The sequence below is a fragment of the Heterobasidion irregulare genome (assembly GCF_000320585.1).
Source record: "Heterobasidion irregulare TC 32-1 unplaced genomic scaffold scaffold_10, whole genome shotgun sequence".
Classification (NCBI taxonomy): Eukaryota; Fungi; Basidiomycota; class Agaricomycetes; order Russulales; family Bondarzewiaceae; genus Heterobasidion; species Heterobasidion irregulare.
In genome coordinates this window covers 252,665-269,016 of record NW_009258206.1, presented here as the reverse complement: position 1 = coordinate 269,016, position 16,352 = coordinate 252,665, and the positions used below count along the sequence as shown (strand labels likewise).

Genomic DNA, 16,352 nt, shown 5'->3' with positions numbered 1-16,352 from the left:
CCTCTTCGTGCACGCTATCAGAGGCGGAGTGTTCAATAGTAGAGTCTGGCCTGTCGTTGAGATGAAGAGAAATGGACTTGATAAGTGGCAATGTGATCGAGCAGACATATCATACCTCGTTCTCTGGTGCTTCCCACTTGTATAGGCAACAAAGGAGGTCAAGGAGAAGGCTGGTGCACACCTTGCTCACCGATCCATGACGTTTAGGCGCGCGAGCGGTCGCGAACGGTTCGTCCTGGTTCGTCGTCCTCGCTTCGGCTCGCTTCGGCAATCGCGGCCGGATCGGGTTCAGCTGTCTATTATTGTTCACAACCATCATCATTCGCGCAAAGCTTTCCTGCAAAATATCATCATTCAATATTCAAGGTCTCAGCGCCGCCATCAACGTTACATATAAAATGTCTGAATTGTTTCGCCGTGCTCAGCGAGACGTCTACGAGTCGTCCATGCGAGTCACTGACCGTTGATTACAGACTTCGGATCGCCCCCACTAGGGTTCCGTGAGTAATCCCTGAATTGCTAACATGTTAATAACTTATGTTATTAACAGGCCCCCTCCAGGGGGCACAATGTCGATGTTAATAATGTTAATAATGTTCGAAATTATATATAATGATCAGCATTTGAATTTACATTGAAATGTACATATTTGGGCAAGGACCAGGTGGAAATATTGAAGGTTGTGGCTGTACAATTATGTCTTCCCTGCAAAATAATAATTTGTCCGGGAGTGCAGAGTCGGACGACGACGCGGATGGCCAACAGAGAGGACCCGTGCCGGGCTTCTGCGCTCAATATCGTGCAGGAGTTCGCAATCCGTGAGGAGGCCTTCGCGGATCTGCTATCTGATACTCCTAGGTACACTGCCACGAGCCCCCCACCCCCCTGAAGCTCCCCCTTCCATTCCCAGCTCCGAGATTGACTGGAGCTGGTGACTTCTTGTTATTAACACCGCTTTCTTTATTAACATGTAAATAAATCGGCTTTTAATATGTTAATAACGCTTTATATACAATTTTTATCTGTTATTAACTCATGTTAGAAATTCCTCGGAGAGGCAAATGTTATTAACATTTGTTAACAACTGTCCGTGAATTACTCACGGAACCCTAGCCCCCACACCTTCAAGATAGCTCAAAGGGGATAGACTTTAAAGTTCCTGCTTAGCCATTGGATATGTTTCCCATTCTGCGCTGTACCTCGATGCTCATCAAAGTCATCTCCTAACTTGCCGCTGGTGTGCCTGTCTCCATTTTGCTGGCTCAATTTGCCACTCAAAGCTGTACATAGCACGCCGCAATGAGTAGTTCCTTCAGCCTCCGGACGTTACATACCACGAACCGACAGATATGACTACTCCCTTGGCTACGAGATCACCCAACGTACAGCCTTAGCCAGCTGCAGCCCTGCCTGGCGCACTCTCCGTAGTGGATTCCATGGATCAGACAAACAACTCAAACTCATTGACAGACGTTGACAGACTCATCAACATATCTCATTCTCCCGTAATGATCGGTCGGAAGCTTGTTGCAGAGGGAACCAGGAGCGAGGGGCGGCCTTTCACTCTTCCGAGACACCGACGAAAGCAGTGACCAGTCCAGATGCATTGCAGCAAGTACTTGCATTACGAACTAATTACGAGCGATTTGCCACTGCAAGAGCGGTAGGGATCATACTGCATCGGTTGACGCGGATGACGCTCATCAGGTCGCACATACCGATGCGAACAGTCGCTCCTCAAGGATCGGGTGGTATCATAAATTCCTCAGACCTCAAAACGAATGCGGAGGTATATAGGCAATATGTATGGGACCGACGATTTGTCTTCACGCCGAAGAGGATGGCGCTTTTAGAATCACCATCGACGCTGATCATCTTTTTGTCCAAATGGGTGTACATCGGTTGGAGATTGGCTTCTATCTTGCGGTTCCGATAGGAACACAGCCTGCAACCGGTCGTTGCTCGTCTGATAGAGATACGTGTAATGCATTTCGCATGATGCATTGAGGCTGCATCAGCGGCATAATATGGATATTCTCGCAGACTGATAGAAAGTCCGAGCAAATGCAGGATGAATTGATAGTGTGATGACCCCGTGAAACTCTAGTCCATTATGTATGCGAGTAAGACGATAAATTATAGGTTATCTTCCAAGAGAATAAAGAAAGAATCTGAACGTCTGTGTGGTCGGTGTTAATAATGCAAGGATGAATCCAAATAGATAGTATGAGGATAAACCAAAGAGGGAGGGAGGTGCTGAACTAGCGCACTGGAAATAAGCAAATGATTACATAGAGAATCGCGCACCGCGCGTGAGTTTGGCGTTTCTACTGGCAGACAAGATGTTTCGAGTTTATGGGCGGTGTTTCCGGTCCTTGTTGGCAGCTTTGATGAGGTCGGCGGTCCGTTCGGCTATAATGTAGATTGCAGCCTGGGGAGCAGCAGCTGGAATGTATGTCTACGGGAAAAAATGTTAGTATCTCTCAGAGCAATCATAGAGTTAGATGTACCAGGACGCTCGCATCGACAACCCGCAGACCCTTGACGCCTTTGACGGTCAAATCTGGACCAACAACACCCTTGCCCTTCGCCGGTGCACCAGGGGGACCCATGGCGGCTGTACCGAGGGGATGATTGAAGCTGGCGGTGTTTTTAGCCGCATATGCCTCAATCTCTTCATCGGTGGTTGCGTTCGCGAGGTCTCCGTGAGGGCCGATGACATATCCATCCCAAGCAGGGGCCGCCAGCATACGCTTTGTTGCCTTGATAGACTCACGCATGACATAGATATCGAGAGGCGAGGTGAGGATAGCAGGATTGATGAGTGGGAAGTCCCATGGCGAGGTGGATGTGAGAGTCAGGTTGCCCCCTAGTGACGAAAGTTAATGCCAAATTTCCAGCAGAGGATGTCACTGAGAACCTACGAGACGATGGTGATGTTACTGCGGTAATCATAGAGAGGTAATGTCCAGACGACACACTCTCGCCGAAGGGGTTAACGAAGCCGTTCTGTCAAAGGAACGAATTGTAGGCGTGTGTCGTAACTATAGATGACCAAACTCACGAAAATCAAGAACTCGTAGTGGCTAGAAGTTGGGCCAGCAGCGAAGTCTATCTCAGTCTTGAGAATAGACGAGTTGTCTGGCAGCCGGAACCAACCGATGTGGTTGGAGATAGCCATCGTGTAGAAACCCTGCTTCTCGTTGGTCCACAGATCGAGTTCAACATTTGCGAAACTGGAGTTCTGCGACAGATCGTCGGTGGTGACGGTTCCAGTTGCGTTGACTTCGTAGACGTTGGAAAGCAGAGGATGGTCGTGGAGGTTGTTTCCTATAGATAAATAAGCATCAATAGTTCCGATTGTACGTGCACTGCCTTGAAACACATACCGACATCGGGGCTGTCCACAACAGTCTTGATACCCAAGCGTGAGAGCTCATCGGTGGGACCAATGCCAGACAGCATGAGCAATTGCGGAGTTGAAAAGGCGCCGGCAGCGAGAATGACCTCCTTCGTGGCATTCAGGGCGTAAAGGGGAGCTGGAGAGGTATCAGCGTTTATCCAAGGATGAGACAACGAGGTTGCTCACCGTCTTTCGAAGTGGCAAACTGAACCCCACGGAAAGCGGGTACACCTTTCTCAGTACCAGTTTGGATAAGCTTTGTAGCTTGCGTGTTGATCAGAACGTCGAAATTTGATCGGGACAAGTACGGCTGGATGTAAGCGGTTGCGGAGCTGACGCGCTCTCCCCCTTGGACTGTATTCTGGGTCCAACCTGCCAATATAACTTGTTATTGGGATGGCAAGTACGACAGCAATGTTTGCTTACCGATACCAAGGGTGTTACCGGCATTCATGTCCTCCTGAAACGGAAACTCGTTGGGAAGTTGTTGTGTCGTTGCTATGACCCTCGAGTCGATTCCCAAAGGGAAATTCGGCAACGTGACGCCCACAGGCCCAGAGGTTCCATGCGCAGAGGGAATATACTGCCCAGTTGTATTGTGACCATCTGCCGGACGAGAGAAGGCCTCGTGCTATCCCTAGATGTTAACAGATTGGGCCACAGCAGGAAGTGCATCCTCTTACCTTATGAATGTATGGCTGAAGGGCGTTCCAACTTAGACCATTGTCCCCAGTGATGTTGGCATAACGGTCAAAGTCATCGGAAGATCCACGGCTGTAAATCATGTAGTCTTGAGTGGTTTGCGTTAGATCATAGAACATATAGATCAAAAGCTGAACTCACTGATAGACGTGGAGCCTCCAAGGATCTTTCCTCGTGGGTACTGTATAACGTGACCAGCTAGTCCATCCTGCGAAGTCGTAGTGTAGTTCCAGTCGATAGCCTTTAATGGGGAGAGCTGAACATCGAAAAATGGAATTTCAACGTTGGTCAATCCCGCATTGCTGAAGCCAAGCATTCAATATATCGAGCAGAACATTTGTTGGGATGATACGTACTTGACACCGGCCTCAATGAGCAAAACCTCCACATCAGAGTCCTCGCTGAGTCGGTTGGCGATGACGGGACCACCAGCGCCCGCTGGAAGAATCGGTACACTGAGCACGGACCAGAACAGAGAAGTGGTAGCACATACCACCAATAACGATGTAGTCATATGACTTCTTCGGAAGGGACGAGGGATCAGTGTATAGCGTGGCCAACGCTGGGAGGATAGTACGTGAGAGGACGGTGGCTGACGCCGCAATGCTCGATAATTTAAATAGCATAGCGAAAGAAGAAAAGAAAAGAAAAGAAAGAAATAGCCCTAGCAGCGAAAGTGAGGAATATGGCCTGGTGATCAAGGCCTTTTAAATGACCTCCCAAGTGCAGTGCCCTGTAAATCGACACATCTGCGATCATCGCATAGCATGGAATCAAACCACAAGTTTGAATGAAACTAGTCCTAGAGCGACACCTTGTGTAATCGTCCGAGAGCGAACCCGGGAGCGGAATGCGATGGCTAGGCACATCTGTTGGTATTGAGTAGATAGCGATGCCAGCAGGAGCCAGATGTGTCGGGTATGTAGTTTCGGGGCGCACTAGCGAAGCGCCCATAGCCATTTGATGGCGGGCTCGCAAAATCAGGAACGCGATGTCACTGCGTCTATGTATAAGTATGATGTTGGCATTTAGTGCGACCCGAAAGCCGAGCTGCATCAAATTGCTACAAAAATGATCGGATGATGGAGATGGAGATGCCAGATTTATGAGTTGAGGGTATACTTAACATCCATTATGTACCGATCAGTGGAGATGTGACGGCCTTGGAAAGTCCTTGGAATCGGTTTGTGGCAAAGAATACATATCTAGGTCGAGCGACACAGAAATGCATAAAGCGCATATACCCGGAGACCTAACGTGCAACGTGTTTCGGCATAACCTGGCTGTACTACTGATATACTGTCACAGCTTCCCGGTCAATGACGTCCCTTTTTGGTGTCAGCGAAAGGTTTGTAACACAGGCACAGGAGGCTTATGAAAGCAAAGATCTGACATTGCTCAGACACAACCCGGGGGCGAGGAGCTGTTACATCCCTTTGATCCTTGAGCGAGCTCAGACTGACAACGCTTATACGTACGGTTCACATCTCCTGTGAGCATGCATCACAGCAAGTTACAAGGCTTTCTGACGGCACAATAGTCAATGAGTCATAGAACCTACATGTGGAAAGAAATTTGGAACTTATTTGCAGTTAACGACTATTTTTGGAGAGCCTCCGAGTCCTTAGGAACGGGACTCACGATAAACTCAAACGATGAGAATTGGAAAAGCAACAGATCTAGAAAGCTTACATCTCCCAGCCGGCTTGAACGGAGGCGACTGATCATCATTTGCCTGTATCATGATCTATCCTTCTACAATCAATGGTACTTTGAGAATCCGAGCCCAACGATCTAACGGCTACGTACACTCTACTCCGTTATACAATCGACGAAGACGCAATGCTAGTATAAGATAGTCTACACACACACGAAGAATATAGGCCGTCGCTCCGTCATGTACTCGTGTCCTAAATTATTAGATATCCAGTCAATGATGACCAATCCCTTTGAAATGATGTCAACTCACGTTGTCCCTTTCCACCCTCACTGATCTAGGTACTGGACTTGACCTTCTGGATGGTCCACCTGTCGGTGTAATACGCCCCCCTCGGCCTCTTGTCGATCCGGGTCTGGCAGGACTCAATCCACGCTGTGACGTCGTGGGAGTAGCTGTGCCCGGAGTGGAAATGGGCGTAGAGGAAGATGATGTACTACCTCTATATCTGTATGCGTATGCAGCATAAACATCGCCGAGCCAGTTCTGTGGGAGATAAGCGTGCCATGTAAACGCTGCGGCTGCACGCTCTCGTTCTACACGTTTTCGTTCGAACGCAGAACGATAACGCTCATATGATTCGCGGAAGGAGCGGTCAACTTTTGAGGAGAATATGAGTTCGCCGCGAGGGTTGTTGGAAGGGGGAATGGAGGGGATGGGGATAGCGGACGAGGAGCGCTTCCCCAGACGAGTGGGTGACGGCGTACGAGGAGACGACGGTGTCACCGAGAAAGGTGCGGGGCGCGCAAGGAGAAAGGACAGTGGGCTGAGCATGGAAGCACGTGGGGCTGCGCGCATGTTGAGGTACATGTTGAAGTTACGCAGTGCTCGATTCGCATGTGGAACGTAGCTGGGGAAGAGTGAGGCAATGGAGAGCAAGGCCCACGTCACAGACGCACCGATTTGCGTAGCCAATTTTCTCTGAATACATCCCGCTCGCGAAAAATAGTACCAAGGTGGTGACTGCTACGAAGAGCAGGCCAGAGACGAAATACGGGTGGACCCTGAAGTCATCATCCGGGCCATAGTGCTCGGGCAATGCATGTCGTAGCAAAAACCTCGACAGGATAGACAGAAAAGAAGTCTGCAGAAGCACCTCAGAAAGCAAGAAGACGATGGTTCCGATCAGCTGGAACAAGAATACTGAAGAGAGATGAGCAAGAAAAACATACATCCAACGACTAATGGGGCACGACGCACACTGGTAGCGCGACTTGCGGCGATTGAGAAGCAAGGCGTTAGTTTTGAGGCGCTCTTCGAAGAGGAGAAGATCTCGGTGTGTGGCGTGGTCGTTGGCAGGAAAGAATGCGTCTTTGGTTGGTGATAGAGGTGACCTTCTGGGCATTGCACGGTGGTGTGTTAAATTAAGCTGTCCGGACAAGACGGTCACTGCAGGTTTAAGTCGCAGTCAGCCACGCCACGATGTAGCCTCGTGGCTGGAAGCATCGGCTCAGAGTCGCCGCACTGCAGCCACTGCTATTTCCTGTCTATGTCCTCTCTACTGCTTTAAGCCGCTCTTTGCTTTTTGCTCGCAGTCGCAGAGGCTTCGTGAGATGACACTCACAGTCTTGGTGTCCTTCTCTTTCCTGGCGCTGGTCGTTACCGCGCGCCCTATCGTTCCTAACGATGACAGTTTCGATTCGTATGTTCCATCTCTGCTCGGGCGCTGGCTCTGGGTGATGTTAGTTCGACTGATCGCCTCGACATTGTTTCATTTCTATTTCTCAGTGCGTATGTCCGCCCTGCCGAGGTGCAGAACGCAGTCCAGGCCATCTTCGTGTCGCGCTTTAAGTAAGTCAGCTTGCCACGTAGGTTACATGGAAATGCTGTGACGCGACTGCCCTTTGAGCATGTCCTGACAATCATTTGCAGCGTGAAGAAGATGTAACGCTTCTGTCTATTCCGTCTGCTGACCTCTTGACTTCGTTCGCAGAGACTCTGTACCAGACTGTTTAAATTGCGACGAGGATGACTTCCACATTCGTCTGACTTCCGCTCAAGAACAAGACGCCTATCTCTCACAACTTGACGTCGGCGCCGTGAAGGCTCTCGTCCCTCTTGGTGACAATGGTGTGTTAAGCGAAGACGAGAAACGGTTATACGAGATGTTGGGCGGGTCGGAGACTTTGGAGGATGTAGAGGGCGACGGATGGCCTTTGGCAGTGTCCGAACACGCAACTTCTGATGTATCGGCATCGCCTGAAGTCGTAGATGGAAGGGGATCCGAGTTAAGTGCAGCAGAAGAAATCGTCGACAGCGAAACACCACCAGAATCTGTTATGATTCCAAATCTCCCTGCCACGACCACCTCTCGCCCCTTGCTAGTTCTAGCTTTCTCCTGCACCGTCGCGCTCCTCGCTGTCTTTTGTGTCGGTGCCTTTCTCTACATTCTTCAAACAACTCGACGTCAGATTCTTGCTTGTCGTACAGCCTGGGATCTCCTTCCCCATTTGGAGAAGCAGCAGGCCGGGCGTTTTCTGCCCTCTTTTACCGATGAGAAGCAAGAAATTGTCACCATCACGTCTGTTTCCAGTGACACTCTTCTCGATTCCATCAACGAGAAAGTAGGCGATTTGATCGACTTCGGGGACCCTGCGACGGTCCCGGATGGTCAAGTAAACGATTCATCCCATGATACCCACTCTCCTTCCTTCAACGAGCTGTCGACACTGACGGCGAATCCCCTCCTTGTACCTCTTCCTGCTTCACCCTCCTCATCTCCACATCGCTCAGTCGTCGAGATCACCACCGACGTCGACCCTCACACCGGAACCCGTGTAGACCTCGTGCACCGCCCGGCTGCCGCGCCCCGTATGCTCGACTTCGCGCTTGCGATGCAGCTGAGACCCGGGTTGGGCATAGGCGCAGATCCAGCGTGGCTCGTAAGATTCCTGATGGCATTCTTCGGTTGGGTTGCGGTATTGGTGGGTGGTGTGGGTGGTGTCAGACAGCGGCCTGCGATCCGAGTTTGACTGTAATGGCAAGCTTTCTCTCCAAGTCCCCTGTAGACTTATGATTTCAATTCAAATTTTGTGTGCCTTTGCCTGCTACCCTGGGTAGGGTTCTGTGAATTATGGCTGAATGCCTGGTCTCGTCGTATCCTGTATCCGCGCGCTCTGTGAACAGTACACGATGGATCCACCAGTCATTGGTAGATTCACGCGACTCTTGCGCTCTAGAGGCACTGCTTCGCTGGAACGCATCCGTCCAGACACATCCGGATCGTAGCGGCACTTACACGGCAGGCGGGAAATTACAGTGCCTTGCATAAAATAAAAAAAGTCTCCGTTGCTGACCCAATCACAGAAAACAGTCGTTCTATGTACTCGTGCCCGCAAAAAGTGTTTGAACACTGTCACATGAAGCTTCTGTATGAGTTGCTGGGCCTTGGTAGTCTTAAGAAATTCATGCCTCCTGCTGGAACCACTGAGTTTACACCCTCAAAAAGAGGTCAAATCCTTGCTTTGCATGATCTTGGATACTTATATCAAAAATTTGCTTCCTTGACTGGTGCTTCTATCAGAGCATGCCATCATACTGTCACTTATGAGAACCAATTCCATACCTGACACAGTCTCCCTTGATCTAGCCAGCCACATATCATTAATGGCTGCACATAGTGTAGGGTTCTTTGTGAGATCTATACACACCATCTGAACCCTTATCCCATCATTTCTAAGCATGTTGAACATGTAACATTCCAACAAGTTCATACCATAGCAACTTCTGCTGGCTATCACCACCAAGTTGCATATCACAAGCCCTTCCTATTACTAGCAGCTATCTAGAAACATCTCATTTGGGCAAAGGAAAATATAGCAAGGGATTGGAATGAGGTTATCTGGACTAATGAGGCAAAGCTGGAGTTAGAAGAGAGGCCAGGACACAGGAGAGTGACAAGATTACTAGGTAAAGAATCTCTTTCTGAGAACATACAGCCAACCTTTAAGAGTGGCCATAGATCCATCATAGTATGGGGGTATATTGCACATAGTATGAAAGGTCCACTGATCAAGCTGGAATTCCTACCTGTAACTATGAGTGAGAAGGGCCAAAGACAAGGTAGCGGCCTGGTGCAAAAGAGTATATTGCACAGGTTCTTGAAGGGCCTCTGAAGGATTTTTTGGACAGAATGGAGCAGTCGTAAGGCTCCAACCTTTTATTTTACTTACTGTTTATAAACTTTTTTTCTTGTTTACTTTCACTTTTTACTTACTTAGTGTCTGGTACAAGATAAGTAGTTAGTATGTAAAAGGTTTTATACTGTTTATATCTCAAATAGAAAAGATAAATATATGCTTTTGTAGAACTGCCCATATTTGGAAGATTGAGTAAGATTGAGCTCACATCCTTATATATTAACCATATATGGTGATTAGTTTCATACCCAATTTCTATTTAGGTAGGGCTAGTCTCTATTGACAAAAAAGCTCAAACTCCATCATTCTAACCTATACACAATATTCCTCAGCATATCCTAGCAACTTTCTATACCCCCTTGCTATGTTTGACACCCTTGCACAAGTTAAAGGTCTTGTATTGAGGATATCTAATTTTACAAAGTGCCTACCATCTTTGATACCTAAGCCAACAAAAGAAGACCAAATATATACTATAATGATGACTGTAGAGAGTGATTCTATATGGGAAACCTTTAATTGTCACTTTGATATTCTCTTTAGTAAGCATTGCCATGATGAAACTAGCCAACTATATTATGCTCAGAGAAGAAAATTGGGAATAAAAAATATCTGTGCTTACCTGAATATAATCATGGGAGAAAGTTGACTTTCCACTTTTTGTGTGTGTATGATTGTAAAGTTGGAGTAACTATGCAAAGAGCTAGAAATTATATGGTCAGTAATCTTTTACTGCCCATTAATAGGAATATTTTATCCACTTACATATTTCTGTAGTGGATCTTCTTTAACCATACAGAGCAACCTGACACTGCTGATAGTGCATAAAGCAAACAAGCTATTGGCACTGCAGCAGGGCCCAAAGGGAAAAATAAGGCCTAGTAAGAGTTGTGATGTCATCATAGAGATAGATGTTATTACTGCATTATCCAAATGACCTCACTACTCAAATAATGTCAGCAGACTACCTAGGCACTCTTTTGGAGCAAGGGCACCTTTATATATACCTACATTATCAGGATGCAATCCTAATATGTGCTTCATATATGGATGGAGAGGAAGGTCAGGTGTTTTACATTGGACTTAGACATTGATGACTAAGACTATAACTTAATATATGTCTAGGCATGTAACTCAAGGCATGGTTATGAGCTATGCACATAACTCAGACTCAAACTGCTGACTTGGAAAGATTATTATTCATATGCTGACACATGAACACTTATATACATATGACTCATTAACAAGTTTCAGCTCAAACACTTAAACTATCACAACTGGTTCCTAAACACTTACTAATGCAGACAGACATTTGATATGGTTACTATATATAGTTAAAGTACTAATTGTGGATGCTGTATTTTGATCATTTAGCTTACTTAGCATTTAGAAGCATAGACTAGATTTCTATCCTGCCCTAAATAGCTTGTATGTATAAATAGCCAAGCTAAGCTTTTTAAAAGATCAGCTCATTCACTTCATATACATCTTGATCTCTGCATTGCACCTGGTGTCTGGCTCCCTTCAGCCCATGCATTGTAAACTCTGCCAGATCAATTGAAACATACCTAGTCTGATAAAGCACTGGATCCATCTCAAAGCTCTTATTATTTTCCAGTCTCTACAACCTATCAAGGACTCACTTCCTATCATATTATCCATTGGAATCTATCTGAAGTTATCTGTTCAATTGGTAAAGACCTTCCAGTCAGTAATAAATATTACCTTATCGTCAATCAACACCTTCTCTATCTCTTTGAAGACAAGATTGATAATAACCAAGGCTTTCTTACACAAGCCTAAAGATGTGCAATAGTCTTTATTCATTAGGCTGTCACAATTAGCCCAGGGACCCTCTTTTAGTGCATCTGTTAAGCTACTAGGCTTATCATATGCACTTAATGTACTAAGAGGGGTTCCCTAGGCTAATTGTGATAGCCCAATGAATAAAGACTATTGCATATCTTTGGGCTTGTGTAAGAAAGTCTTGGTTACTGTTGATCCTATTTTTAAAGAGATAGAGAAGTTGCTAGTTAATAATAGGATGATGTTCATCACTGACCAGAATGTCTTCTCCAATGCAACAAATAAATTCTGATGGATTCCAACAGATGACTTGATGAGCAGCAAGTCCTTGATAAGTTGTAGAGATGAAAGAATGATAAGAGCTTTGAGATGGATCTAGTGCTTTGTCAGACTAGGTAGGTTTTAATTAATCTGGCAGAGTTTACAATGTGTGGGCTGAAGGGAGCTAGATACTAGGTGCAGTGCAGAGATCAAGATATATATGAAGTGAATGAGCTGATCTTCTAAGAAGCTCAGCTTGGCTATTTATATATACAAGCTATTTAGAGTAGGACAAAGATCTGGCCTGTGCTTCTAAACACTAAGTAAGCTAAATAATCAAGATATGTTATTTGCAGCTAGTACTTGATCTATGTATAGTAACCATATCAAATGTCTGTCTGCATCAGTAAGTAATCAGGGACCAATCATAATAATTGTAAGTGTTTAAGCTGAAACTTATTAATAAGATATATATATATAAGCATTTATGCTTCAGCATATAAATGATAATTAAATGATTCAACAGTTCAAGTTTAAGACATGAGCATACCACATGACCATGCTCCTAGATTATGTGTGAAGCATGTGTTAGGATATAGTTCTAACAGCATCTTAGTGCACATGATAAGCTGAGTGGCTTAACATAAATAGACAGCAAGGTGAGCTAGTATCTCCAATTTATCTTAGTAGCTCTAACATTATTGATCCTCTTGATTAGCAGCTCAACTTCCCAGAGATAAGAGGCAGGACAAAACTTACAGGCCTCCTACTTACCCATAACAGGGATCTATCTCAACTATTGGTTTCATCCAGCTTGATGATGACAGAATAGAAATTATGCCTGATGAAGACAGTATAATGTCACAAAAGGTCAGCACTATCCTTATAGTCTAAATTATATGATACTTACCTTACAGATGCTATCTAAAGGCCCCATATACTGTTGAAAACTTTACAGAAACTAACATTGATATTAGACATAGTGACTCAGGCTTGTCAAGTAGCCAGAATTTGTAGGGGAAATGAAAGTAGAGCATTGCAGGACAAAAAAGGTTTAAAAGCTGAAGGTGAGAATACAATACTAAGCTTACTCATCTTGAGTCTTACACTGATCTTCTGCCTTGGCCCTTGATATATGCAGAAGGTCTCCTAGTTGCATCACATTGAATCTTTGAGGAGGAAATAGTTAAGGAGGGATAACTAGACTATTAACAATACCAATAATAGCAAGGATGTGCTATTGGATGGCTGTTCTGCACTATGAGCTATTGAAGAGGAGAAGAGCATGTATCATGGCAGAGGAAAGTGCAGACCACAGAATTTGATGCTCAAGCATTGGCACCTAGCCAAACTGACCCTTGATAGAAAAAAAAAGTGTTGGCTCTTTGAATGCTAGTATCATGAACAGTAAGTGATATTGTTGTGTATTGCTAGAGAGAACTTACATATTTCTTAGGCAATGAACCTTTGAGCACACCATTGACAGCAGTGACTTTGAGGATGAATATGCTTACCCCAGCCTTAGCAATCTGGTGACATACTCAAAAAAACATGCTAACCATATCACTGAGGAAGATTCATAGGAGTCTGATACTAATGAGGTATTACCTATGACAAATATGATGCACCATAGTTATATACTAGCTAGTGCCAAAGTGATGCAAGGCTTCCTGGAGGCAGGGAAGCTAAATCCCAAGAAACAAGTAACCTAGTGGGGGTTTATGAGGCTTTTAGCCACTTGGTTAATAGAGGATAACTTACTATTTACAATAGGGGAGTGTAAAGCCCTCAAGAGGCTCTATGAGTATATAGAGAGCCACTACTTGCTACTGAGTGACATCACTATATGCAATACTGTTACCCTAGTTATTAGTCAAGAAATTTCTATAGGAACTATTACCACCTCCAAATACTCAGTAATTAGAAAAATATATGCAGGAGTAGCTGTATCTTGGCTACAAGTACATAATGACTATTTCTTCAATCTTAACAACAGACTTGGATTCCCCTTTCCCAAGCTTAAAGCATATTAACAATCCAAAAACCCTAGTCTCCACAGTTGGACATCTAGAATTTAACATTATTCACACAAGAAATGCCACTGACATCAATAACAAAAGACCAAGTTACTTCCTACCTATGCACATTACTAATCTCAGAAGAAGCATTACTAGAAATATTGATTCAGAAGGAATCAGAAGGAAACTTACTGAGAAAAGTGAACAAAGGAACCAATATGCAATCTTTATTTTCTGGACCTATACCACTCCAAACTAGGACATACTAGAGGCTATTAGATACTTACCTTATTGAATTGAAATTGATGGAACTAAATCAGTTATCCAATGAGAAGAGTTCACCCATAAAACTTATTATTTTAGGAGTTTTATTATAGGATTAACCTTTAATGAAATTATTGGACTTCTCAACAAAGTCAACCAAGCAATTAATAAAAAAATTAGAAGGGATCCCACCATTCAAGAAAGAATACAAGTAGAAAGGGCTCATGATATTCCCTTCCATTTTGCAGAATAAATCATTACGCCAACTATCTGAAAAGGATACCTGCCCCCATACCACAATGATTATATCTATATCCTCAAACACTTATCCAAAGATGTTAACAAGGACAATATTTATTGTGATAAGAAGAACAAACACTTCTACCACAACAGGGATTCTATATACAAGACCGAAAGGATCAATTCTACAACAAACTGTTCTATAACTAGGAAATCCATGCCATACCTGACTTACCAATAGCTAAACTCATCAACATTATTAGAAGGCTCAAGCTCATTAAGCCTAAATTACTGACAAATCAGAATTGTAACTTACTAAAACCACATATACATAACCTACCTAGGGAAACCACTAGTAAAAGTACACTCTCTTAAAAAAAACACTCTTATTTTATCACCAGTATAAAAGACCTCTTTCCAAGTAGGCTTCAGAACTCTCTCACTGATTAAAATCGCTAGGGAAGAGTCTACTCAAGAACAAAATACAAATTGAGAGTCTCTTAATGATTCATAGCCCCCAACTAGTATGATATTGGCACTTCTGGAAATACTGAATCCAAGGGACTAGCTATGGCCAAACCCACCCCCTTTAATAGAAGCAGAAAGTAAACTGAGCAATTCCTTCATGAAAATAACCTAATGATCCTCGCTCACAAAAAAGACCTTTTAGATGAATTTGCAAACATTACCCATGCTCTATTATATATGAAAGGAGGGTTGGCAGGTATATAGTTAGGAAACTTTACTAAAGCTAGGAATATGAATAACAACTAGGACAATTATGCCTAAAAAGAAGCAATAAGCATGATCTTGGTCTATAAGAAAATCTCTACAGATTTCAAAGAATTTAACAAACAAGCAAAGAAAATAATCCTTTAATGCATTCCTCCAGCTCTTTGAAAAAATGGCTGAACTAGCTAGAGTAGACCTTGGAACCAAGAAGACATACTTTTTATAAGGCCTTAAATAGGAATTAGCAAGAGGGATTTACCAGAACCCTGTGGAAAGTGAAATATAGGACAAATTAGTAGCCAAGGCTAAATGACATAAGGCCATGTGTATTGAAGAAGCTTAAGCATATGACCTTTAACAAGGGAAATATCAAATCTTCACTCTGAGTAACTACCACTTGTACCTTCTTACTAAGAAAGGAAATCCCAGTATGTCCCTATGGACATAAATGCAGCAGAAATGGAAGCTAATGCCATCTGCACTTTCTTTAAGAAACTTACACTTGAGAAAAGAAGCCAACTTGCTAAAGAAGGAAAGTACTTCTATTCATCTAAAAAACCACCCCTTTGTATTAGCTCTGGATTATATCTAATAGTGTTTAAAAGTATCTAAAAGTGTTAATAGCTTCTAAAAGTGTCTAATTTCCTAATTGAGAGCAACACATTGTGAGCATTGGATTGGTTTCTAATTTTATGATATTAGCACTAATTCTATACTAAGAAGTCTTTAATTATCAGTAGGAAATAGTAAGTACTACTGCCCCATCAGTGAGAAGATAAAAATGTGGCACATTCTATACTATTTTAGCACATTACCTCTCCTTCATATATGCCTATACCATTATCTTGTAGCTCTTTTGCTGACTTTCCAGCTGCCTTTCCAAGGGATATAGAAAGAGAGAAATGTGCATTGATGCCCCTAGCCACTTTGTTGGCAGCTTGGCAGCTGCCAGAAGAGGCTATAAAGACCTAGGTACCTTGTTCTTGCACACAAGATCATTAAAGTTGTCATTGTTAGCCAATGCCTGCTACTAGTCATTATAGGACACAACATGTGGGTTGGACTTAGGG

The 16,352-nt window shown here is 44.2% G+C and overlaps 5 protein-coding genes across 5 annotated transcripts; 3 read left to right on the top strand and 2 right to left on the bottom strand.

Moving 5' to 3' along the window:
- Window positions 1–196: 196 nt before the first annotated feature.
- Window positions 197–397, top strand: HETIRDRAFT_327644 (uncharacterized protein; the record flags this gene model as incomplete). Its single annotated transcript, XM_009552329.1, has 1 exon — window positions 197–397. One exon carries the CDS (start codon window positions 197–199, stop codon window positions 395–397), a length of 201 nt encoding a protein of 66 aa, XP_009550624.1.
- Window positions 398–2,050: 1,653 nt separating this feature from the next.
- aao3 (aryl-alcohol oxidase 3) lies at window positions 2,051–4,769 on the bottom strand. Its single transcript, XM_009552184.1, has 11 exons — window positions 4,599–4,769; window positions 4,462–4,543; window positions 4,247–4,407; window positions 4,087–4,193; window positions 3,830–4,034; window positions 3,590–3,775; window positions 3,390–3,539; window positions 3,065–3,330; window positions 2,925–3,009; window positions 2,511–2,869; window positions 2,051–2,458 (listed from the first exon to the last, which is right to left on the bottom strand). The coding sequence occupies exons 1-11, from the start codon at window positions 4,729–4,731 to the stop codon at window positions 2,354–2,356; spliced, it is 1,839 nt and encodes a 612-aa protein (XP_009550479.1). The 5' UTR covers window positions 4,732–4,769; the 3' UTR covers window positions 2,051–2,353.
- Window positions 4,770–6,099: 1,330 nt separating this feature from the next.
- Window positions 6,100–7,167, bottom strand: HETIRDRAFT_105720 (uncharacterized protein; the record flags this gene model as incomplete). The annotated part of the gene is made up of 4 exons (XM_009552328.1): window positions 6,100–6,197; window positions 6,260–6,672; window positions 6,722–6,965; window positions 7,023–7,167. 4 exons carry the CDS (start codon window positions 7,165–7,167, stop codon window positions 6,100–6,102), a joined length of 900 nt encoding a protein of 299 aa, XP_009550623.1.
- A 158-nt stretch (window positions 7,168–7,325) lies between these two features.
- Window positions 7,326–8,871, top strand: HETIRDRAFT_411470 (uncharacterized protein). The gene is made up of 3 exons (XM_009552327.1): window positions 7,326–7,464; window positions 7,551–7,613; window positions 7,756–8,871. The coding sequence occupies exons 1-3, from the start codon at window positions 7,376–7,378 to the stop codon at window positions 8,792–8,794; spliced, it is 1,191 nt and encodes a 396-aa protein (XP_009550622.1). The 5' UTR covers window positions 7,326–7,375; the 3' UTR covers window positions 8,795–8,871.
- A 751-nt stretch (window positions 8,872–9,622) lies between these two features.
- On the top strand, window positions 9,623–9,937 carry HETIRDRAFT_327706 (uncharacterized protein; the record flags this gene model as incomplete). The annotated part of the gene is made up of 2 exons (XM_009552326.1): window positions 9,623–9,715; window positions 9,761–9,937. Coding segments are annotated over 2 exons (270 nt in total), but the record flags the coding sequence as incomplete, so codon positions are not given.
- Window positions 9,938–16,352: the final 6,415 nt, after the last annotated feature.

Excerpts from the sequence above, each read along its gene's own strand:
- aao3 (XM_009552184.1), bottom strand. The coding sequence starts at position 4,731 with ATGCTATTTAAATTATCGAGCATTGCGGCGTCAGCCACCGTCCTCTCA. Across the intron at positions 3,010-3,064 it reads ACTACGAGTTCTTGATTTTC|AACGGCTTCGTTAACCCCTT; the intron begins GTGAGTTTGGTC and ends TTCCTTTGACAG. Across the intron at positions 2,870-2,924 it reads AGTAACATCACCATCGTCTC|GGGGCAACCTGACTCTCACA; the intron begins GTAGGTTCTCAG and ends TTTCGTCACTAG.
- HETIRDRAFT_411470 (XM_009552327.1), top strand. The coding sequence starts at position 7,376 with ATGACACTCACAGTCTTGGTGTCCTTCTCTTTCCTGGCGCTGGTCGTT. Across the intron at positions 7,465-7,550 it reads AACGATGACAGTTTCGATTC|TGCGTATGTCCGCCCTGCCG; the intron begins GTATGTTCCATC and ends TCTATTTCTCAG. Across the intron at positions 7,614-7,755 it reads ATCTTCGTGTCGCGCTTTAA|AGACTCTGTACCAGACTGTT; the intron begins GTAAGTCAGCTT and ends CTTCGTTCGCAG.